The sequence below is a fragment of the Orcinus orca genome, chromosome 1 (genome assembly GCF_937001465.1).
Source record: "Orcinus orca chromosome 1, mOrcOrc1.1, whole genome shotgun sequence".
Classification (NCBI taxonomy): Eukaryota; Metazoa; Chordata; class Mammalia; order Artiodactyla; family Delphinidae; genus Orcinus; species Orcinus orca.
This window is the reverse complement of record NC_064559.1, coordinates 49,581,215-49,604,991: the sequence shown is the minus strand read 5'-3', so window position 1 is coordinate 49,604,991 and position 23,777 is coordinate 49,581,215. Positions and strand designations below refer to the sequence as shown.

The following is a 23,777-nucleotide window of genomic DNA, read 5'->3' as shown; positions in this document are numbered from 1 at the left end:
GGGCATCAAATGGAGAAGCAGAAGTGACAAATGAAATCTTGCCTTTGAGAGGGAGCCTGAGGATGAATCATCATAAGAATGGATGGCACCAATGGATGACAGATGGAACTTTAGATTTTGATAATACAAAGCTAAAATGGGACTCCCAGAGATGATGGACTTTACTATTAGTTCAGGAGCCATGAGGTCAAGTTCCCTCTGGAGCTTAGAATTAAAATCCAGGTGGTTATTGGTCTGGAAAGAAAAAGGGTAAAACCCAACCTTTGCAGTAGTCTATATAGACAGCTTGTATTAAGTGAGTCCCATGTCACTTTGATTCTAATTCACCTGTGTTCTTCTCTCCCCTTCATTTTTTTCCCTGACCCCTCCTCACCGTTAGTGTACCCCAGCGCCTTCCTGAATGGATGTGTGGGTGGAGTGTGGGTGTGGCCTGCTTGTGGAGGGCATGTCTGATGGAATGGGTACCCTTCAGAGGGGAAAAGGGACTAATTGGTCCAGATAGTTTAATTCTAAAAAGGGCCTCTCGTCATTTTATGGCTTGCCTGGTGATGTGTCTGTCTGGTGAGAAAAATCTCAATCATGTGTCCTTTCTTTCACAGGGAGGCTTCATTACATCACCCTTTCTGCAGGTTTCCCAGGGCTGAGCTGTAGTGCCAGGACTTTTTGGATATATGTTCATCTCATTGTCAATACTGGTGTCTGTAATTCAATTCAGGTGTCAGCCCATGCTATACACTCACCACTGTGTACTCCTGCCCATCCTTTGGGGCTCCCTGCTCAACGTCCTGGGACATGGCCATGATTTGTGTGTGTGGGCGTGTCTTGCACCACCTCTGATACCCGTTGGCTGCAGTTGTTGTTACCACGTAGACTGCAGTGTTGTTATCACGTCTGTTTTGAGTCAGACCTGGGTGCTATAAAGAGCACATATTGCAAACACTGTAACTTCTTCAGGTGCACACATCATGTCCTTTGAAGGCAGTCCTCCCGTTCACACCAGGAACCACTCAGCCAAATGGTCATTGAGGCCAAGGGGGTGTCTCAGGCCCCCTTTCCTTTAATAGTACCCGACTCATACACCCATGTTTTTAGGTGTCATTTCCTAAACGTAAAATGCTTTTTTTCTGGTATAATCTCCAGATGTCTAAGATATTCCTAGGTCTCTTTGTTGGGTGGCCCACGTAAACATTTTTAAAGCGGCTCTACTCTTTGCGCAATGACACTAGCTGTCTATACAGAGCACGTACATTTGCCAAACTAACATTCTTTAACCAGGAAAATTAAATGATTTGGGCACGACCCTAGAGATCTCCCATCCAACCTTCTTAAAGCTCTCAAGTGCTCTCATAGTCCAATACATACGGTAACTGAGCACTTGAAATGTGACTAGTCCAAATTGAGACGTGCCATAGGTGTAAAGTACATGCCAATGTCAAAGACTTGGTACCAAAAAATGTAAAATAGCTCATTAATTTTTTATATTGATTACATGTGGCCATGAGAATATTCGGCTATATTGGGTTACATAAAATCTATTAAATTTCATGTTTCTTTTTACTTTTTAAAATATAATTACTAGGAAATTTTAAATGACATAAGTGATTTGCATTATATTTCTATTAGCCTGCACTAGTCCAAAGCATTCCTGAAAGATGGCTACCCACCCCCCATTATTGGATGGTTTCAATCATAAGAAAGCTCTTAAAATCACGTGTCTTAAGGTTTCAGAAGATAAACCTGACACCGGAAATTGCTGACTTTCCTTAAAATAGTGATTTCTATTTAATTGACAAATGGCTTCTTCAGATTACAAGCATAAACCCCATACTGTCAACTTGCAGAAGGTAAATTTCACAAAGCTATAAAATCTGAAGCATTGCTCAGTGATAACTAAGATGATACTTAACCAGAAAAGGTGATCCTTATCCCTCAATCCTAGTTAGAGCTTTCTGTTTGGGACATCTGGTATACCACCTATGTGCACACGTAGATACAAACATATATACACACACAACGGAGACCTTAGAGATGCAAGTGTCTCTTCTGAAAGCCGTTCTTCACATGGAGGAGGCAGAATCATCCCCTGGAAGTGAGAAGCAATGGGATGGAATCAAGTCCCACAAGCTTGGCTGTGTGTTTATTTCTAGGAGCCAGAGGTTAGTGAATTAAAAAGCGTGCAGCCCTCTAACCATGGCATCTACCTTCCTTCGGACACCCAGGAGCATGCGGGATCTGGGAGGGCATCCTCTATGCCACGCCTGACTGTGGATCCCCAGGTAAAACGCAACCACCACCTACCATATGCAGTGGCATCCTGGGCTGTATTGAATTGGTGGGTTATGGACACACATCTGATATCTTCAGGTGAGCCCTTGACTTGCCCCCACCCCTTCTCTATAAGCAAAACCTGGCTCACGGGCTTTCTCTACAGAGCCTGCTCCTCCACACTGTGTTTCCAATGAAACCCTAACCACAACAGCCTAGCCAGCCAAAGGGCAGGCCCCCGGATGGGCTCAACATCCTCAAGACCCAACCAGCCGTGCAAGAAATATTTTCCAGGATTTCCCCTGTGCATTTTTCCTTCTTTTCTCCTTTCCTGGTTCCTCTAGCGCATATGCAGTTACGTACACACACAGCTCTGTGTCAGGACTGTCTGTCCTAGCCAGTGCAGGCCACGCCTCATTTCTTTGTCTGTTTTCCTGGCTTTTTTCTGTCTGTCTGTCTTACATCAAGTTTTGACAGAGACAAGAAGTTTTTGTGGATCTGTTTTAACATCTGTGGCAAGTCAAAATGCCAGAGTTTAAGGTGGAGCTGGGGTGGGACTGATCGAGAGAGCGCAGTGCATTCTCAGGAGCTACTCATTTACAAGCTCTCCTAAGCTCTAGCGCTATAGGGTGGCGCCTTCCCTGAGGAGGGCAAAAAACAAGCGGCAAAGCCGTGCTTCTTTCGTGGTGGAGACTTTTTGACAGTTGCCCTCACTTGTTGCAAAGTGGCTCCAGGTTCACGGCAGGTCCTGGCTGAGTCTCCAGGGTAGATGGTTCTATGGGCGGCTTGCACAGGACCCTCAGCTCCTTGCTTTCCTGAGCGTGAAGAGGAGCCCTGCACCAGCCCAGTGACTATGTTAACGTAAAGACACTTTCTGGAACAGCCTCCTCCAGCTAAGGTCTGAGCAAAAGGGATTTATGGGAGATGACAATTTGCAGTCTTCAACAATCTCAGTCCTACATCTTCCTTACTTCTAGACCATTTCAGTAATTAATCCATACCTTGTGTTCTTCTGGGGGCTCATGTTTCCAGGTGGTGACAGACCCTAGCTCCATAAGACGTTCATTTTCCACTATTCGGGAAAAGCGTTCAAATTCCTCTTGGCTGGAGGAATTCTCCATGGAGCGAAGCAGCGAAAACACCTACAAGTCGCGTCGCCGGAGTTACCACTCCTCCCTGAGGCTGTCAGCCCACCGCCTGAACTCTGACTCAGGTGAGGGAGTCTTCACCGTTTGCCTCTTTTCTGACGAGAACTGAAAGTCACAGGAACAGAATCTAGATAAAGATGGGGTTGCGGAGAGTGAAGGAACAATGCTCCTTAACAAAGGGGGTTTCCTGTCTGACTCACATCATGAAACAAAGCAACAAAACCCTCTCTAGTCATCACGAAGGCTGATGAGATTTCTTTCTTCCAGACCAGGGCTATAAAAATCATTAAAACAGAGTTTTCCCAAGGGCCTTCTACAAAACCACTCCACTGCCTTAGGGAAGCATTAGAGACCCCCTGGCGAGGGCGGAGCGTTACCCACTAACTGCACTTCGACCCAGACAGTGCTACCTGGAATTGTTTTATGCATTTGAGTTTTGTTTTTTAAGGAAAAGGGTCATATAGATAGAAACAGAAAATCACTAGTCTGGTTCAAACTATTTTTACGAAGTGAAGAAACAAAGATAAAAAAGCAGTGACATGTCCCGTATCATAGGGCCAGCAAGTGGCAGAGAGGGGACTAGAAGTGAAATCCATTGACTTCAGTCCTAGGGCATTACAGTAACTGTGTTTACTTTGTTCATAGCAACTTCTTAATTCCCTTCTGCTAGTGCCGTTTTCCCTCTAAAAAGTTACACACCCATGTTTAGGACGTAGAGGATTCTTGGGCCACATTGCTGGCAGAGATTCTACCTGAATTGTATCTAGCGTAAATGGAAGAAGAGAGTGATTGCATCCTTGAATTTGCAAGTCTTTCCAGTGGCAGCTTGCACACTTACCTCTTCCCAAAAGGGTAATTTTCCAGTCTTTCTCTCCTTCTTCCCTTTCAGATCACCTGTTGACATGTCTGCAGAAGCCAGGGTCCTTGAGGGGCCTGGTCCCAAGCTGTAAGACTTATCTTTGTGTTCAGCGGCCAGGATGGGCAGAGTTACGATAGTTGCTTCTGTCATCTCTCATAGGCCACAAGTCCGACACCCACCGCTCAGGGGGCAGAGAGCGGGGACGATCGAAAGAGCGAAAGCATCTTCTCTCTCCCGACGTCTCCCGCTGCAACTCCGAGGAGCGAGGGACCCAGGCCGACTGGGAGTCCCCAGAACGTCATCAGTCCCGGTCTCCCAGCGAGTGCAGGTCGCAGACCTCCAACAGACCGGTGAGCATGGAGAGGAAGCTGAGCCTCTGCAGAAGACAGGGAGGGGCGGGCTGTTAACATGAGGTGCAGAATGTGGGCATCCAGCACCCACACAGACCTCAGCTTCACAGGAAACTGCATCCATTGTGCATAGAGGTTAGCTTTTTACTTAACACTTGTGTACTCAGAAATGATACGGATTCACAGAAAACCAAAGAGCCCCCCAAGAAAGACAATGGTGTCTAGGGGTCATTCCATCTTGGTTCTCAGTATCCAGAGTTACAGAGTCACAACAAATAAGTTCATAAATATCTCAGGCAGATTTCAGAGGAAAGGATGGTTTTTTAGCCAGAAAAGCTTTGACCAGTCGTGTGACCCTTAATAGTGGTTGGAATGGTGATTCCTCTCTCAACACAGGATTCAAAAGTCAGATCAATTCAACTTCATCTATCTAGCTTCCGGCCATCCCAAGAGGAAGAGCATCTCTCCTTCCGGCCAGTTACTGAAACGTCAGCCTAGGTCTAAGATACAACTATGAGGGCTGTGTGAAAACACTCTCTGGCCCTGTTTTCCTCCTGACTACCATCCCTCACTCCCTGCCCTACCTTGCTCCAATACTCTCGGAGTCCAGATGTGAGACCCATCGGCAGTGAGCAGTGGGCAAGAGGAAGGGCTTCCACAGCCAACTTTCAGACGCAGTTGAGAAGTTTACTTCTAGAGCAGTGGTGTCGAGTTTTAGTGCAGAACGGAGTCACCTAGGGCTTGTTATAAGTGCACGTTCCTGGGACCTCAAGGCTTCTGCTTCAGTAGTGAGACCCGCTGTAAAGTAGAACCCAGAAGTCTGCACTTGGAAGGACCCCAGAATCTCCCAGGAGATCTTGAGCATGTGGTTCCTAGGTTACACGCACACCTTAAGCCTCAACACCGAGCTGGAGGTCCAGGTACCAACCCCTGGGCTCAGAGACCCTTGGGACTAGGTGTGTCAGGCCTGAACCAGCAGATAAGTGGGGAGCGGGTGTAGAAGCCAAGTTAGTCTTAGCACGCCACTGAAAACACAGATGCAAAAAGAGAAGATGAGGGAAGGTATTTGCCATGCCCTTAGATCCAATTCCCAAGAACGTTCCCCAGACAGAGCAACTCTAGAGCATTCGTTTACCTTTCACGTAGTTGTCTTTCCCAAAAGCTTCAAGTCTTTCTTTCAACGTGCCACGTGCTAGAGAGAGTGAGCTTCCGGATCTTTTGCTACTCAACGTGTTTGTTCCAAGGACCGGCAGCACCTGTGAGCTTGTTAGAAATGCAGGATCTCAGGCCCCACCCCAGACTTTCTGAGCTGCGTCTGCAGTTTAAGAAGACCCCAAAGATGCATAAGCATATTGAAAGTTGACATACCCTGGTCTCCATGGTACTGGCTCCTGAGTCTCCTGTAATCTCTGCGTCCCTGAGCGGATGTGACTGGTAGCAGAGGGGACTCTGGTGGCTCTCTGTAGGAGGGGTTAGGGACCTTAACCAGGTCCCAAGTAGGAATGATGCCAAACCCAGGCTAACATGCCATATTCTTCCTGCCGCACAGGGCACAGGGTCCCTCAGTGAAAGCTCCATTCCCTCCGTCTCCGACACCAGCACCCCAAGACGAAGTCGTCGGCAGCTCCCACCTGTCCCTCCGAAGCCTCGGCCCCTCCTTTCCTACAGCTCCCTGATAAGACACACTGGGAGCATCTCCCCACCTGCTGATGGGAGCGAGGGTGGCTCCCCACTGACCTCCCAAGCTCTGGAGGGCAATGACGCCAGCCTGCCCGAGCCTTGCAACCCCCGGTACGTACAGCAGGGCCACCCCTCCTCCCCACAGCGCTACATCTCTGAGCCCTACCTGGCCCTGCACGAAGACTCCCACGCCTCGGACTGTGGCGAGGAGGAGACGCTCACCTTTGAAGCAGCTGTGGCGACCAGCCTCGGCCGGTCCAACACCATCGGCTCAGCCCCGCCCCTGCGGCACAGCTGGCAGATGCCCAATGGGCACTATCGGCGGCGGAGGCACGGGGGGCCTGGACCAGGCATGATGTGTGGAGCCGTCAGCGACCTTCTGAGCGATACGGAAGAAGACGACAAATGCTAGAGGCCGCGCCCCCCTCCGATGCATGCTCTTCTCTCAACACGGAGAAAACCAAGACCCCCAATTGGGAAGCCAGTGCGGCCCGGGGGGGAGGAAGAGGGAGGAAGAAGATAGAAGGACACCGTGCATTATCAGAGAAGAGGAAGGAAAGGACAGAAGGAAAACCGGTCAAACCCACCAAATCGCTGTATTTCCCTTGGCAAGATGGGCACTGCCATAGTTCTGCCTCTTTGCTGGGGAAAGAATATACAAGAACATGGAGGGTTATTCCCAGGGGAGAAGGGACACGAGGATGGCTTTGCTTCCCCTTGCCCCTTCCCACTTTTCTATAGCCGCGGGGATGTCAGGCCGGCCTGTGGCTATGCCTGTTGCCCTGAGAAGCCTGGAAGACATTCTGGCTCTTAACTGGGGAGTCATGGAGACCCTGGGAGAGGACTCTCCTCCCTCACCAGCCCTTCCTCCTCGGCCAGCACCCCTGCCACCAGGCCAACCATGACGGCATCTCATGCGTTATCCTGTGGCTTGCATCCCCAGAGGAAGCACAGGCTGAGTTCAGGAGCATTGGATGTCAAGGGTAGGAGGCAGAGAGGGAGGGGGAAGGGGAAGGGGTCGGGGCGCTGTGGTAGCAGCAGCGAGAGCCGGTCTGGGTGAGCAAAGCCATAGGCCGGCAGCCCTCACCATAGCGGGGGGGGGGGGGCAAAGGAGCGGAGAGCTGCTGCTGCTGGTCGCTGCAGTCCCGTCTGAGGCCTGTCACCCACTCAGTAGGTGCTGTGTTCATTGAGGATAGGCCAGGGAGGCCCCCTGAGGTCCAGGGAGGTGCCGAAGGCTCTGGTAAGGGTGACATTTTCAAAGTATTTAACAACCCGTGGGACCAGGGCACCCGCTGATGAGCGTGGAGTCCGGCCTCAGCACTGGCACCCCATGCCCCGACAGGCCTCACTTAGCCCGGGAGAGGCCGGGCACGGGGGAGCCCCGAGGGTGGGCTGAGTGTGGCAGGGGGGCACTTAAGGGGCTCAGGCAGAGTCAGTCTTCCAACCAGTATAGAGGTAATTCAGTATGTGGAACGGCGCTGCAGCCGGCCCAGCACATACCGGCTGCATGTCAGCCCAGACTCTGGGCCAGGAGCAGAAGAGCTCTTTGCCAAGCAGCAAGGCCAGTGCCGTGCCAAGGCCAGTGAGCCCAAGTGCCAGTGGCCTGGCCTTCCCAGCCACTCCCCAAGAGGGCAGCACACACACATCCAAGGTGAGCTACACATCACCTGGTAGGGACTTCTTCCGGAGAGATGAGAAAGGCCAACAGATTGCAACCAGAGAAGCTTCAATGAGAGAGTCGCTCTGAGTTTACTGAGGAGCTCCCGTGAGGGAGGGACGCTTGGACGGGCAGCTTCTGCAGCTAGTTTGTGGTTGAGGGTCAGTTTGTCAAGGATACTTTAAGGTGATGAGTAAATATACCTCAGCTTAGACCTGGGCTGTTCCTGCTAGCAAAGCAGGCTCCAGTGGGGCCTCAGTACACAAGGTGACAGGCCTGGGACCCCGGTGGTCCTGAATATTCCCCTGGGCTTTCCCCATCCCTAAAGTAGAGCTGAGCAGAATACAACCTCAGGACATTGTTCCTAACCCCCAAAACTCGTAAGCATTGAGAAGAAGAGAGCCCTTTCTTAGCTGATCAGTTCTCCTTCACTGTATCGATTATCCATTCGGTGGAAACACATCACCCCCTCATGTCCCTCTCCAGTCCTCCAGCACCATCACCGTTAGGTGGAATGATTTCCTGCAGGGGGTACCAGGCAGGGCCCTCCTCTCCCAGCCAGGAGCAGATGGAACCTGCCTCCCGGGACCCTCCATGGGGCGACTCAGAGGCCCCCAACTGAGATCGCAGCGGATAAACACTCTTTATTCTCCTCCGGCCCAGGCAGACTTCACGTCTTGGGTAGGAGCAGTCAGTGGCTGTTATTACGAACTTGGGTTTTTTTGTTTTGTTGTTTGTTGTTGTGGAAATAGAAATAAGGCATCGTCGTATCAGCTCTGCAAAGCCAGATTCAACCCTGTGGCTGCAAAATCATTTGTGATGGCCCTGCCTTCTGTCCTAGACATGGATGGAGCTTCACGGCCCAGAGCCAGCCCCCAAACCAAAGCAGTCCTGGGGCAGGAGACGAGTGAGGCAGAGACGTAGGCCTCCCACTCTGAAACCCTCGTCTTTTTTCCCTTTCCTCTCCCACTCAGCACACGCGTGTGCTCAGGGGTAACTGGGAGTGTGACTGTGTAACACCCTGATCCTAACAGGCGGGATTGTTACCTGAGACTCAGACTCAGGGCCTTGTACTGTCTTAAAAGGTTTCCCCTGCTCGGTGTCCTTTCCTGCCAAAGTGCTGCTATGGGCTGCTTCGCACAAAATTGCTTTCTTCCACCTCGGAAATGCAGCTTTCCTGAGGGAACGGCTGACACAGGACGGCCATTCTGCACCAGCGAGTCTATTGCATTGTGTTTTGAGAATGGGTGTTGAAGTGACGTCTTACACCATTGCAACAGGAGGCACTGAGGCTGGCAGAGCAATTACCAGAAGTGGGATTTGCCTGCAAACAACATTACAGACACTCGATTTGCTGTGCCAGGAAACCTTCCTGGACATCTGAACTCCTTAAACTCACATCCACACAAGCACTTGAGTCCTGAATAAAGTGGCATACTGCACTGTAGATGCAGGCCCCTGACCAACTCCTTGGGCTTTTGTAGTACCCATGAACTTACGAACTCATCTCTTTAATTCACCTCCCCCTGACCAAGAAATCAGGTTTCTAATCCCTTAGCCTGCATTTACCCTTCTATTAAGACCAGATAATAAAAGACAATTTTCTATGAAGTCACGGAACACATTAGCATAATCTTGCAATGGTTTCCTTCCACCTCTGAATAAATACGAACCCTAACCTTCCCCCAGTAGCCAACCTGGAGATCCATTCCTAGGTGTCAGATTCTGCCTCTTTCCCTTGAAAAGATCCCCCCCACCTTTAAATCTCAAAACCTGTGCTTCTCTTTGGATTAAAAAGTAAGGCAGCATCTTGAGAAATTCCAAGCAAAACAGAACCACCACCAGTGTTTGAGACACACAGCGTGCTCAAACTCAGCACTGTAGGTCCCCTCGGAAGAATCTTTCTTTAGCTGTACGTCCAGTTTCCCTTGCCAATGTGAGCCTTCGGGATCCCCTCAGAATAAGAAAGAGGGAGGTAGTGGGGAGAGGAAGGGAAAAAGAAGGAAGGAGAAGGAAAAGAAAAGAAACCAAGGCAGAGAGATGTTCTAACTAGGTTTGTGTTTAGATACTCCTCTTTTCACTTAAGGCTCCAGACAGACTTCTGGTGGGGAATTCATCTCTCTTTCCGTGTACGCAAATGTGTGTCCCGCTGCCTGTCTCAGTCACCAAGGGGGCATGAGCGCCAGCAGGCCTTCAGACAAGGGGGTAGAGCTCTAGGCTCTAGGCCAAGGTGCCGTGAGCCAGGGTCAGGATAGACTTACCTACACCGTGACGGGACGGTATCCTTGAGGGTCCCCCAGGCTCAACATGAGCCGTGAACACAGCCGCCCAACGTGGGGCTGTGTGTTTTTCTAGCTGAGGAATCTATTTCTGATCTGGGTTTCACTTCTCCCCATTCAGTGTTTCTATGAGGTACCGAAATCACTGATACCAGTTCTCTGAAGCTGAGCTCCAGATCTGCTGGTTTTGCCTTCCCTTGACTCTGCCACCACAAAGAGAAGACCCCATGTTCCACCACTCGGCCAGCACGCATCCTCCACACACATCCTCCTTCACATAGGCTATGTGATGAGCCTGGGCGCCCTCTGTCCTCCCAGCCCAGCCCTTGCTTTGCCACACGTTAGTAATGACCCAACTCCTGAGATGGTTAAGTCCACCCAGTCCAAGCTTATCTGCCGACCTGCCTGACTCTGCTGGGCTCTCTGCCGTTAGGGCACGCTTGAGCCTCATGAAATACAGTCGGGGACTCACCTGGTGATACAAGATGATCTGAGATAGTGTAACGTGCAGAACTCTCGCTGGTGTGTATGAATCGTCCACATACTCGATGAAAGCCCATCGTAGGGAAATCAGGTCTCTCCTGGAGTAAAATGGAACAAAATTGAATAACTTTGATGCTTTAAGAAAGTTCTCAGTTTTTCATTACATCCTTATTTCTAAAGCCTGCTCTAGATGCCTCGTTTTTGCACAGAATATTTCTCTAGTGGGTCAAGCCGGGGATAAGTTGAGAGATTCTTTAATTTCTAAGCTCAGCTATAATACATCTTATGAGGTTGTATTGAGAAAGGGGTGCATGTGTAACAGGAGGGGAGCAGAAAGTCACCTACTTTGCTGAGATTTTATGAGAAGGTTAAGGAACGTTCACTGCTATTTTTATCAGTTTCATGTCTCTTATGTTTGAGATCTTAAAGGCCCAGTGCCAGTGTATGCAGAGAATCGGGGTGAAGAGAGGCGTTTCCATGCCTTGGGGTAGATTCTTCCTCACTTGCTTCTCACCCATCCTGTCTGTCCTTCCCCCCCTGGTTTCCAGAGCATTGAGCACTTCCCTGGAGTTCCGGGAGAGGACTTTATGCTGTAGGAAAGGAGGACAGTGGCCCCATGCAAGTGGCCAGTCAGGGCATGATGGTTTAACTCCAGACAGGAGCCCCATAGGGAATCAGGTCCCGGTTTGGATAACTATATATCCACACTGAGACTCTTATTTTAACAAAAGCCAAACGAGATTAACTCAGGAGTTGCGACCTAACATTTTCACAAGGCGATCAGAGGAGATCCCACGTTGATAAACACTGCCTCTGTCGGGAGTGTTGTCTTTTTGATTTTTGTTTTCTCCTCTCTGAACCACCCAGTCATCATAGGCAGGTCTAACCCAGCAAAGCAGCAGCCCGTGGTTTCTCTGCTGGCTCTAGTGGCAGGCTCAGCTGCAGCTTGCTGGAGCGACTGTCAGCTGCCATGTGCTACAACTCACCCTGTCAGAGATATAGATGTACCACTTGGGGGCAGAAAAGACTAGGAACGGAAAGAGCCGTCTTTGGTTTCTGATGGCCGTCTTTTTCTTGAGTCCCTTCTGCTTTGAGCCTCTGAGGCTTAGGCATCCCAGAGAGATCACTCCAAGCCAAAGATAACTGATTCATAGATTGTCCCAACCTACCCAAGGGCCTGAAAAGCGGCTCTTAAAATTCAAGCCAGTTAGTTAAGAAGCAAGAATGGGACTCAGAGGAGATCCTATCACATTGCTGGTGAGGCTGGGGTGTCCCCAGACTGCGCTTCTATTTTTATAGTCTTACTTCCTCCCCCCCATGCTAAAAATAGGGGGGCTGGTATCTTGACCTTCTAAATGCAAGAAGAGATTTTATAATAAGTCATGCTGTGATGTAAATATATTATTGAGATTGATTTTATTTTTGATGTGGACCATTTTTAAAGTCTTTATTGAATTTGTTACAATATTGATTCTGTTTTATGTTTTGGTTTTTTGGCCCTGAGGCAGGTGGGATCTTAGCTCCCCGACCGGGGATCGAACCCACACCCCCTGCATTGGAAGGCGAAGTCTTAACCACTGGACCACCAGGGAGGTCCCTGAATTCTTATTTCTGGGGGTCTGAAAGAGCTGAGTAGATCAGGTAAAAAGAGATAAGGGGATTTATGGGGGTGTTTTTTGGATTTTTTTGTTTGGTTAGTTGCACTTTTTGGTAAGAGACCTGCTCTAGAACAGCAAAGAAGGGTAAACGTGTGCTCTGCATTGTTTCTGAATTAGCTTCTCTTTAGGAATTAATTTCTGTCCAATTTAATGATGTGATATTTAAGTCCAAAATCTGAGGTTACACAGTACCAGCTCTATTTTCTCTCTCTGGTTTCCTTTTTGTCTTCTTTCTCCTTCTAAGTCAGCTTCTGTCTCTCATTTCTCTGTCTCTTCTCCTTTTAGGGACTTAACATATTATCTAGAAGACTGAAAAACTCTGAAAACACAGGGAAAGCCAAGGAAATAATAGAATGGATACAGAATTTTTCTAGGACATCTTTAACCAATAAATACAAAATTTATGTCTTGATGAAAAGATAAAAAAGTTTAAAAAGGGCATAGTAATCTGGTAAATGAAAATTATTGAAAGTCAAAAATAATAAAATCTATCCCAGCCTTCTGTACTAACCTGTGCCTTCAGCAGGGTATCGCCTCTCTCTACTTTCTTTCCCTTATTAGGAAAATTAAAATACTAATGCTTGGCTAGGTCATGGGTGTGTCAAGCGTTTGCAAGTAAGTTACTAACTCATCATTTAAATAAAGCACTTAAGTCTCCACAAATCAGTTTAGAAAACTCTTCACTCCCTATATCCCATTTAGGACCTATGACATTCTTGGCATTGCTGTAAGCATTTTCTTTTTTTTTTTTTTTTTTGGAAGAAACTTCATGTTTAATGGATCCTGAATCCAGGAGTTCCTTTAATTTCACCCTCTAGTTTTCCCCTTTTCCCTTCCTCTTCTTCTTAGCTTGCTAACAACAACAACAACAAAAATCCAGACTTTCTTTTTTGAATCCAGGAAGGCAGTTGAGTGTCCATGCTCAGAGCTTCCCAGTCCAGCGTCTCCTTTGTGGACACTGAACCAGTCTTAGATCCAATGCTCACAAGCTAACACGTACGATCCTCCCTGAGACCCCTTCTCCTACTCAGCATTGGAAATCTGCGTGGGTCTTTCTCTCTCTCTTCTGCCAGCTTGTCAGAGATAAGGATGGATTATTCTCTATGTTCTGGACCAGATCCGAGAATGTGTACCAGGCAGTACCACTTCCTTCTTGGTTCACTCAGAGGGGGACCCCCAAACTGCAAGGAGACTAAATCAGTCAAAACTGCCAGGTTCACATTTGACCTTATTTGGTGACTCAGTTTTCCTTCCAGTACTCTCTAATTTCTTCTAGTGATGGCCTGTAGCACAGAAGAACCACCACTCAAAATCTATTAGAAATCTTGATAAGAGATGAGCAGGAAAAACACACTGCAAAGCTTCAAAGTGCCATTAGCCAATTTTAAAAAAATAAAATAATAGGAAATGAGGGCTAAACAAGGTAATCTAACTGCCAATTAAAGTATACTGTAGTTCTGGTCTTAGTTACATTTGATATGGAGCTAGGTAGCATTAAGCAGATCCCAACAGCTTTAGTAAAAACATAGGTATTATATTTGAATGGCTACCCATGGAGATAGATACTTAGCCTGCAGGCCAAACTTCAGTCAGTGTTTTTCTACCCTGGGGTTTTGTGACCAACCAAAATTTATACAAAGCCACCCTAAGTGCTGTGATTGCAGAGGAACCTCCTTCTTGGTGACATTAGAGAGCCGTCCATCTCCACTCAAACTGAGTCCAAGATTGGGAACCCACCCAGAAAAACAAACAGAGGAGAAACATCTAAAGCACTAAGTGTGCAGGGCATTTCATAGCTGGGACGAGTTGGGTAGAGGTGGGGAAAACAAGCTCTAGGACAAAGACAAGGCTAAGGTGAGAAATACCAGCTGGTCCCAGGTAGAGGAAGGCTTAGAGGAGCGTGACCTGGGATCCTCATTTATGCCAGATCGCGGGTCAACTTGTTAGCATGATATCGGGGGCCGAGGGGTTCTTTCCACTCTAGGTAGTGGATTTGAAGGCCTCAGAGGATTAATAGAGCCCTGAAAAAAAATTCCAGACTTGGGAGATGGAGAGAAAGGAGGTTCTTGCTTTCAAGCAGCCTGAAAACAATCTCGATGACTTTAACTAACAGCTCTTCAATATAGTAGTGCCAGTAGTGGAGAGATTTCATTGATCTTCCTAGTGGCACAAGCACCATAGGAGGGGAGAGGGAGGAGAGGCAGTTAGCGGGACAGGAGATAAGCTTTATCAGGAATAGATTTCAAACCCCACATGGTGCACTAGCCTCAAAAGATAACACTGCAAGGAAGTGGACAACAGGGTGCCCAGGCCATGCCCTCCGTCCTTTGGGACCCAAGGGCAGGCCATTCCCCCTGCTTGGTTTGCTCTTAGAGGATGAGCACATCAGATGGGACCAAGAGGGAAATTGGGTGATCTGCCTTAGGCTGTTAAAATGCTGCCACCTGCATTACAAAACACGTGTGAGTCAAGTCACTTGAGACACTTCCTTACAGGCAGCATCCACCGCGGTGTGCCAGCCTGATGCCCCTTCAGTGACCGTGTTGGAATGGCAGCCAGTGCTGGACTGCCCACGGTATCGGTGCATCTCTCCCAAAGCCAGGGTTCAGCACTGCATGTTAACCAGGTGGATATCCTGTAATATAAATGCTCGTTTGGATCCAAAAGGAAAACCATTAAAAATAAAAGAAAGATGAACAACTTTCATTGTTTCTTTTTTGGGGGGGTGGGGGGTGGGGTCAAAGAAAATAAATAAATAAAACCTTGTTGTAAAGAATTAATCGGCCTGATTCCCTCTCTCACTCGATGTGTTTCTCTGCTCCCACTCAAAAGGGAGATCATGGAAGTGAATCGTTGCCAGGACTCTCAAGGGGGATGGGCAGCAGCTTCTGGATGTCAACGTCTGCTCAGCCCAGCTAGTTATGAGGAATTCCAGAGTTTCCCAAAGTTCCAAGGACATCCTGGTCCTAGAAGATTTTCTTTTATTAATAAATGTTCTTCATCTTAGAGGAAATAACAAATAAATAAATAACCAGATAAACTAGTTGGAAAAAGTTGGGCAAATTTTTCTAATCAGAAAAATACTATGTCCAGGGGAGGAGTTTAAAAATAGGCAGAGAATCTCTTTATGGGACACAGGGCTTCTTGACTAGAAGAACTATAAGCAGCCTCCCTCCCAAAAGAGGGAGAAGATTATGGGACACCAGCTTAGCTGCCAAGTTCAGGACGGAGCAGACTCCCCAAGCCTTTCAGGAAATACTGTCCATTCTTTCCTTCTGCCCATATCATTCCTTATTTGACCAACATGGCTTCTTTAATAAAAAGATAGAAATCAGTCCCCGGGTCCAGTGGTCCCTTTGAGTCTCCATTTGGAGGACAACTTTTTGTCTCATTCTCCCTGGGGAAGCATCATCATCTTCTAATCCTAGTGTTGGGTTTATTATTTTAATCTGAATAATTATTTTATCAATTAAATAAAACCAAGAATTCTAGGATAAGTCCCCCATTTCTGCAGTTCCATCCAAGATAACCTCTCAAGCCCTAAGACATATAATTTTGTTAAGTAAGAATTACTGCACCACATTTTTGGACGGTTTTGATTATAAGAAAATGGCCTAGGTCCTTGGAGGCTGGATTGGAAACTTCTGAGATCTTGTCCAACTCTCAGGTTTTGTGTATTTTCCCGTCACAATTTCTTTCCCATGGCTTTCATCACCATTGGAGCTGGGAAGATGGAATGTCAGCAACAGTCTTCCTTACCTTCATTCTTTTATGGGATTACTAGTTGGTTTGTTTAGGCAAATGTTGGTCTGTAAGGAATTTCTACATGGATTAATAAGGGTTTGGGGTTTTTTTTTTTTTTTTGGTTTCCTTCTAATCTAGACCATAGGTCCATAGTATTTCACACGGTGATGGCACTAGGAAACATATATAAAGAAAAATAGACACTGTTCTGCACTTCTTTCTGGTGTTTCTGTATTATGCTTCTGAGCATTTGTTGGTTACCCTAACACATGTCCTTTAAAGTTTCTACAGTATTAAAAACTTGTTTTTACTTGTATACCAAGTTCCTTTGCTAATAAGCTAGGAAAATTCCCAAAGACCAAGATGTCAGTCCCTTAAACACAAAATATTGGGACTAGTCACAGGTGTATATGACTCTAGAACACCTCAAGCATAAGAGGCAACACAGAGAAAGAGGAGAAGAGACGTTATAAAAGCAAGTGCTGGAGTCAGACCCAACTGAGTTCAAATCTGTGCACCGCCATTCATGAACTGTGTGCCCTTGAGCAAGCCATTTAACCTAACACTCACTTTCTTCATCTTTAAAATGGAACAATAGGACTTCCCTGGCAGTGCAGTGGTTGAAACTCTGCACTTCCAATGCAAGGGGCAAGGGTTCAATCCCTGGTCGAGGAACTAAGATCCCACGTGCTGTGCGGCACGGCCAAAAAAAAAAATTTAAAATAGAATAAAATAAAATAAAATGGAACAATAGTAGTAACTACCTCCTAGGGTGGTTATACGGTACTGACAAGTTACTGCATATAAAGAGAATAGCCAGTGCCCGCCCCATAGGAACACCATCCTTGTCATTATCATCACATAAAAGTTCATTCCCCAACCCCCCTAAATCCGAGAAACTGAACCCTCAGAGACACGTTCTAACCAGAAGAGTATGCCGGGTGGGTGTTCCTTTTCTGTCAGTGAAACACAGAGGACAATCTGATCTGTAGACAGGTTTCTAACGAGAACGGAATAAATTAAGCCTTAAAAAGCAAGCAAAACATTATTGTATATCTATTTTTAAATAACGCCTCCGTTCTTGTCTCAGAAACAAGCCCTAATTTGCTTACTCTTCACTTCTAATTTCCATATTCATTTAATAACAAAATGGGAGAAACATTAGTGGGAGGTAGTAATTGTAAAAGGAATAAAGTTAATGGCAATATTAAAAATACTGCACACATATAAACTAGCAATATTCAAGGCAATTTGAAATATGAAGCAACTGACAAATTAATGGCACATGTAAGAGAATCAGATTCAGCGTCAACGGCCTGATTGTTACTCTATTAAAAGAAAGAAAAAAATCAGAAAAATCCTTTAAAAAAACCATTGCTAGGTGGTCAATAAAAATTATTAGTTCATAAGGCATCCGCTCTGGACGTAAATTGCAGTGCTTTGCAGGGAATAGAGAACCAAAAAGGCAGAGCAACGTGGCTCAAGAGCCGTGAGTCCATCCAGGAAGGGGACCCCCATGCGTCAGGTATTGCTTCCAAACCTCCGGCCCCTGCTTCTGCATGCAAGACCACATGTGTGCATAAAATACCTTTAGCCTCCATGTGCTGATATTTAAATGATTCTGTAACACACAGGAATCACAGAACCAGAATGTTAGAGCAGGAAGGAGCCTAGGTGTCAATTCTGGCCCAAGCTTATTCGTACGTGTGGGATATGAGATTTAGAAAAACTCTAATGTGGGTTTTCCAGAGATCAAGGAGGACTCCTGTGAATCTGGGCAGCCACAGTAGGTTCCACCCACCCTAGCACAACTTCCAAAAGAGAAGAGGGGAAGAAAACAGCAGAGAAATACCCAGGAGGCCCTTTTGCTCACACATCCAGAAGACTCCTTTGGGAATCTAATGGAAGCTATGGGTCCTCTCTCTTGAAAAAAAAGCACAAAAAACCCTGAGTCTTCACATCCCCCAGCCCCACCCCAAAGGCTGTTTATAATTCCCCCACAACAGTCCCAGGAGGTATTAGGGAAAGACCAAGCCCAAAACAGAGCTACTTGCCTCAAAGGAATTCAGAGGAAGAGCTGTGACATCAAACTATCTGGGCCTCTGGAAACAAAGGATAGAATCCAGGCCCAGTTCCCAGGCATGCTGGAAACACTGCTTTCCTGGGCCTCCAGATCTGATGGCTTGACTTGGATGGGATTACACTGTGAATGGCTGGGAGGGGTTTGAGAGGGGAAAAGGGTGCTTCATTATAAATACAGCTCAGTAAATATACTGACATAAAGCAATAGATAGATCTGGCCCAAAATTCCAATTATGCATCGAATAGTGACCCCAGCCATGTAACTTAGCCTCTAATCCTTGGTTTTCCCAACTACAGAATTAGGATAACAAGACCAACCTTGCATAGTTGTATTTAGGATTAGAGATTACAGTTGACCTTTGAGCAATGTAGGGTTTAGGGGCACCGACCCCCAAGCCATCGAAAATCTGCATACCGCTATCTCTGCCTCAAAAACAGAGGAACTGATAAGTGACTCAAACAAGGGCAAGAAGCTGAAACAGTTTGGACAGAATCAGGATTCAAACCTTAGTTCTTTTGATTCCACATATTGTGTTCTCTAATTGAACACAAACTTTTCCCTATACTTACTTAATTTAAAGATCTGTAAAATTAAAATACAGGTACTATATTTATTGAAAAGATCTGCAGAAAAGTGGACCCAAGCAGTTCAAACCTGTGTTGTTCAAGGGTCAGCTGTACACACACACACACACAGTACCTGGCATGGTGCCTATCACATAGCAGGCATTCCATAAAACATGATTACTATTATTATGAATCCATTCACCCATTCATCAGATGTATTTATTAATCACACACTATGGTGCCAAGAACTAGGATTTTGATGGTGAAGAAGACAGGTGAAGTAGTGGCTTCGAGCTGTCCACCGCCTAATGGAGTTACAGACAACAAACAAACCACTGCCCCACTGCGTGATTCTTACGCAGGGGGGAAATTTCAGGGAACTCTGGAAGCCCCTAAGAGGGGCTTGGGAGTCAGAAACAGCTTCCTGAGGGAGCCAGTATTTGAGTTGAGGGCTGAAGGATAGCAGGGTTTAGCTGGGCCACAAGAGTGGGGAAGAGGGTACCAGGTAGAGGTGTCGGAGGACCTATTAATAGCTTGCTGTGGTTCAAGGGCAGAGCTTTGAGAGGGTGTGTGAAGGGATAAGGTTGGAGCATTAAGGGAGAGCACAGAGACCGTGTTCAGAGCTTAGCCTTCACGCAACCACCGTGTTAGTCAATGGCAAGTATTAAATTATGAGAAGACTAGACACAGACATCGCACGGGTGAGCCAGAGCGGGTTCGCTTACCGAAAGGATACAGAAGGAAGTCACGACCGTCAGTATACACTGAAGAGAAATAAAAATGTTCTGCATGACAGTCAGAGACACAATCTTGTGACCACCAAATTGGGCACTGGGAGTACACTGCCAAAGATGACGATGTGAATGAGTGAGGTTACGTCAGACCCTTTGGAGGCCTAACCATCTCCTCCAGGTTCCACTGCCAGGCATGACACTGAAGCTGTTCTCCGTGTAGGTCCGTCTGGAGAGGTGCCAGGGGATGCCTCCACTGGCGCACCTCATCAGTCTTGAAATCACACCGTGATGACAAGGCTTGTACAGGGCAGAACTCTCAGGCTGGAGGACAGCTCCCATCTATCACCCTCAACTCCACCCCCTCCACAGCCTAACACAGTCCGGGCCACATAAATCCCTCAGCTTTGTGCTGTAGAACCCCAGAGGGGCCGTTTCCCAGGAGGCTCTGGGAACCTCTATCACAAACCCTCTGACCTGTGACTCTGTTTATCCCCGAGACTTTATCCTGAAGTGAGTGACCAGCCGCTGAGGTGGTTAGAAGCAGAGAAATGGCATGGTGTGATTTGTAAGAACAAAACAAAACAAAACAAAACAAAAACACTTTGGCTGCAACGAGGTGAATGGGGCTCAAAGAGGAGAAATCCACTGTAGGGGAAATCCATTATCCTGGGCAAGGATAATGACAGCAGAGATGGAAAGAAGTGGACGGAATTGAGAAGTCCACTTAGGGGAGGATTAGGCAGGCTTTGACGATTGGCTGATGTGGCACACTGACAGACGAATCTGTAGTTTCCAATGAGTGAGCCAGCTAGTTAGTTAAAATGGTCTATTAGTTTCCTTTTGCCATTGCAACAAAGTATACAAACTAGTGGCTTGAAACCATACGGATTTATTCTCTTACTGTTCTGGAGGTCAGAAGTCGGTTTCACTGGACTAAAGTCAAGGTGTTAGCAGGGCTGGTTCTTTCTGGAGTCTCTGAGGGAGAGTTCCTTGCCTTGCCTTTTTCAGCTTCTAGTGGCCACCTGTATCCTCTGGCTTGTGAACCCTTGCTCCATCTTCAAAGTGTATCACTCCAAGCATCACAGTGCCTTCTCATCTAAGAAGGCAACCCCTTACCCCTCACATAAGAAATGTTATGGTTGTATCAGTCTTTATACGTTATTATAGATCTATTTTTAAATCATGCCCCCACTCTTGTCTCAGAGACAAGTCCCAATTTGCTTATTCTTCATTTCTAATTTCCATATTCATTTAATGAAAAATGGGAGCTGCTCTGCCAGATAGAGGGACTAAGAGAGGGTTTTCAGGCACCATGATTGATCACCAGCAGCTAACCCTCCTTGAGAGAGAGAGAGAGAAAGCTAGGATAGGAGAGGGAGGAAAAGAAAGAAGAAGGAGGAGAAGCATTAACACAAGCAAAGTGCAACTTCACCATTACCAAGCATCACCATCGAGTCACCAAGCATGGCAGAAAGGTTCTTTTCTAGAAAAAATCAGTGGGTTAGTTGCACACTAATTGAGACGTATTTTTGCTTGAATTAGGTCAGTCTTCGTTAAATGCCTCTCTAGAAATAGGCAGAGGTCGGACTCCCCATGGGTGGTTTGCACTGATGCAGCAGAGATGACTCACGTTAGCTCACGCTACAAGCTGTACAGATGGATGGGAGTGGCTGATGGAAGTTGCCCTGCCAACTCCCCCCAAGACGGAAGCCCACCCACCCACCCATCCCCACTGCGAGCCGTGCCAATGGACTACAGAGAGGGCAACAGTTTCTGAGCTGACCCTCATGCCAAGGGGCACATCGGTGTCTTGACCCTTTGCTATCAGAGTGCCGGGAATTATAATCTCAGCTAGATGTGTATTTGTGACTGACACAGAGACGTTTCCGGCATCCTGGTGGACTGGCAGGTCTCTCTAGTGGAAGAAATAATCACTTCAGCTGGGTCCTCATGGGATGACAGACTTGCTTCAGTTTGCCTGAAAGGCCTGCATCCTGGGAATCCCCTTACTCCTAGGTAAACCAACCATTGGTCAGCCTAGGTCTCTCCATAAAGGGTAAGATGCAGTACAAAATCTTTACTTGAAAGATATTCCAGGTTCTCCGCAGTGGATGAAAAAGTATTGGATGAGAAAATGTTCAAGATGAAAGGGATATTAGTGACCATCTGACCCAATAGTTCTCCAACTGTAGTGTACATCAGAATCCCCTAAGCTGTTTATTGAAAATGCAGATTCCTGGGTTCTACCTCCAGAAATACTGATAGAGTAGGTCTTGGTGGGGCTCCATATTTTCACATTTTATAAGCATCCTGGATGATTCAGATTAAAGTGGTCCGAGAAGCCATGTTTGAGAAAGAGGGATTTAATTCCAGCACCTCATTTTATTGATAAGAAATCTATCCTGAACTGAATCACTTTGCTGTTCATCTAAAACTAATAGAGCATTGTTAATCAACTATGCTCCAATATAAAATAAAAATTAGAAAAAGAAATCTATCCTGTGTAAGGCTACACAATAGGCCAACTACAGCCTGATCTAAAATAAAAACTCAAATACACATTCCCTTCTGAGTCCAAAGGTATTTCCATTTATGGCATTTGGGGGCTACATGGTCCTTTCTTCTTGCAAAAGTCTCTTTATATCTTCCCTCCAGAAAATATCATCTATCGGAGAAAATATTTAACAAAAAGGAAAACTGAGACTCACTAGATGTAACCATATTTATAGGCTTGGAAGTTCTTTTCTGTTAGTAGCTGATGTCAGCTTCAAAGGAAAAGAAGCTATAATGTTTTGTTTTCCTTCTTGAGGAGTTTCTTAGAAGCATCAGCTGCTTTGAGCCAGTCTGCTCTTATGTAGAAGGTTTGAGACCTCACACTGACTCAGCCAGGATAAAGGATATTAATTATAAAGGTATCTGGGATTAGACAGACACTCACAGAATCTTTAATTCAGGCTCCAAAATTTGTCCTTTGTGGAACTGGACCCAGGGCATTTCCTGTCAGTGTGACTCCTCTCTGGTTTGCACATACCATGTAGAGCCAGTCTTTAAATATCAAAGGGTAAGCTTTTGAATGTAGTATTTTAAGGTGGACCTGACTAAATAGGTGGCAATTTGAGATGGGCCCCATTTCATGGCGTTTTTTCCCCTCTCTGTGTAACTTTCATCTATTACTCATAGACCCGTCCTCTAGAGCTACCTAAGTCTAATTCTCTTTCCAGAAGACAGGTCATCAGATATTTGAAGACTGTTATCAAGACACCCAGGATAAACATCCCTAATTTATCCAGGTGTCCTCTTTCCAAATTCCTGTCTCCTTGGGGTATGATCTAGAACACCACTGTCTTGTTTAAGTGTGTCATGTAGATCTGAACCCAGTTCCTGGGCTCCGCCCCCTTCCCTCACATCAGCACCATCATTAGAACTGGGGGAGAGATGTGAAGGGAGATGACACATCTCACTTGGAGGTTTGAAGGTTTCCAAGATTGAAAAGAGTTTGTGAAAAGGGACCCATCCCGGGAATGGAGGGAGAGAGCACCCATGCCTCCCACTTGCCAGGTAAGGACTGGGGATTGCTTTAGCTGTGGTGACAATAAACTGAAGTCGCATGGATTTGTCTTAATTAAAAGTTTTAGATACAATTCACAGGTCACACAGTGCATCCACTTAAGTTACGATTCAGTATTTTTTATTATATTCAGAGTTGTGCAACTATCACCACAATTAATTTGAGAACACTTTCATCATCCCAAAAATATAATCAAATTTTAAATATTATCCTAATCAATTTATTTCCTAATTACTGACAATCATTTACAAGACCTTCACTCTGTGGAGTGATACTTGAACCTTCTAGTGAGGTGCTGGATATAAGAACTCAGTATGAAAGAAAGAGGGGAAAAAAAAGGGCAATTCACGTCTTAGAGACTACATGACCCTGTTGTGTAACGTTAACTACCAAGTATTTCACAGTTTTCTATAGAGGCTAAGAACAAGGACTCTGGGGCCATATTGGTTGGGTTCAAATTCTGGCTTCACCACTTACTGACCTTGGGAGAGTCAGTTCTATCTGTAAAATGAGGACAGTATTTGTTCCCACCTCATGTGGTTCTTATAAGGATCACATAGATTAACACAGAAAGCATTTAGAACAGAACCTGATTCTATATCACTGCTTGCTAATCTAATTATTATATGTATAATTTACTGTTATGGATACTGACCTTCTACCAGGTAACCCCTTGTGATGCTCTGAGTCATGAGATTTTGTA

General features: G+C 46.3%; 1 protein-coding gene and 1 long non-coding RNA gene across 2 annotated transcripts in view; one reads left to right on the top strand and one right to left on the bottom strand.

Moving 5' to 3' along the window:
• Window positions 1–13,129, top strand: part of CACNA1E (calcium voltage-gated channel subunit alpha1 E) — a 474,871-nt gene extending 461,742 nt beyond the window's left edge. The window contains exons 47-50 of the mRNA XM_049700372.1: window positions 2,148–2,276; window positions 3,298–3,478; window positions 4,432–4,622; window positions 6,172–13,129. Coding sequence (XP_049556329.1) covers window positions 2,148–2,276; window positions 3,298–3,478; window positions 4,432–4,622; window positions 6,172–6,714 — 1,044 coding nt within the window. The 3' untranslated portion in view covers window positions 6,715–13,129. The remainder of the gene's footprint in view (window positions 1–2,147; window positions 2,277–3,297; window positions 3,479–4,431; window positions 4,623–6,171) is intronic.
• On the bottom strand, window positions 706–3,388 carry LOC125961730 (uncharacterized). Its single transcript, XR_007472665.1, has 3 exons — window positions 3,267–3,388; window positions 2,013–2,083; window positions 706–907 (listed from the first exon to the last, which is right to left on the bottom strand). It is a non-coding gene; the product is annotated as an uncharacterized LOC125961730 (long non-coding RNA).
• Window positions 13,130–23,777: the final 10,648 nt, after the last annotated feature.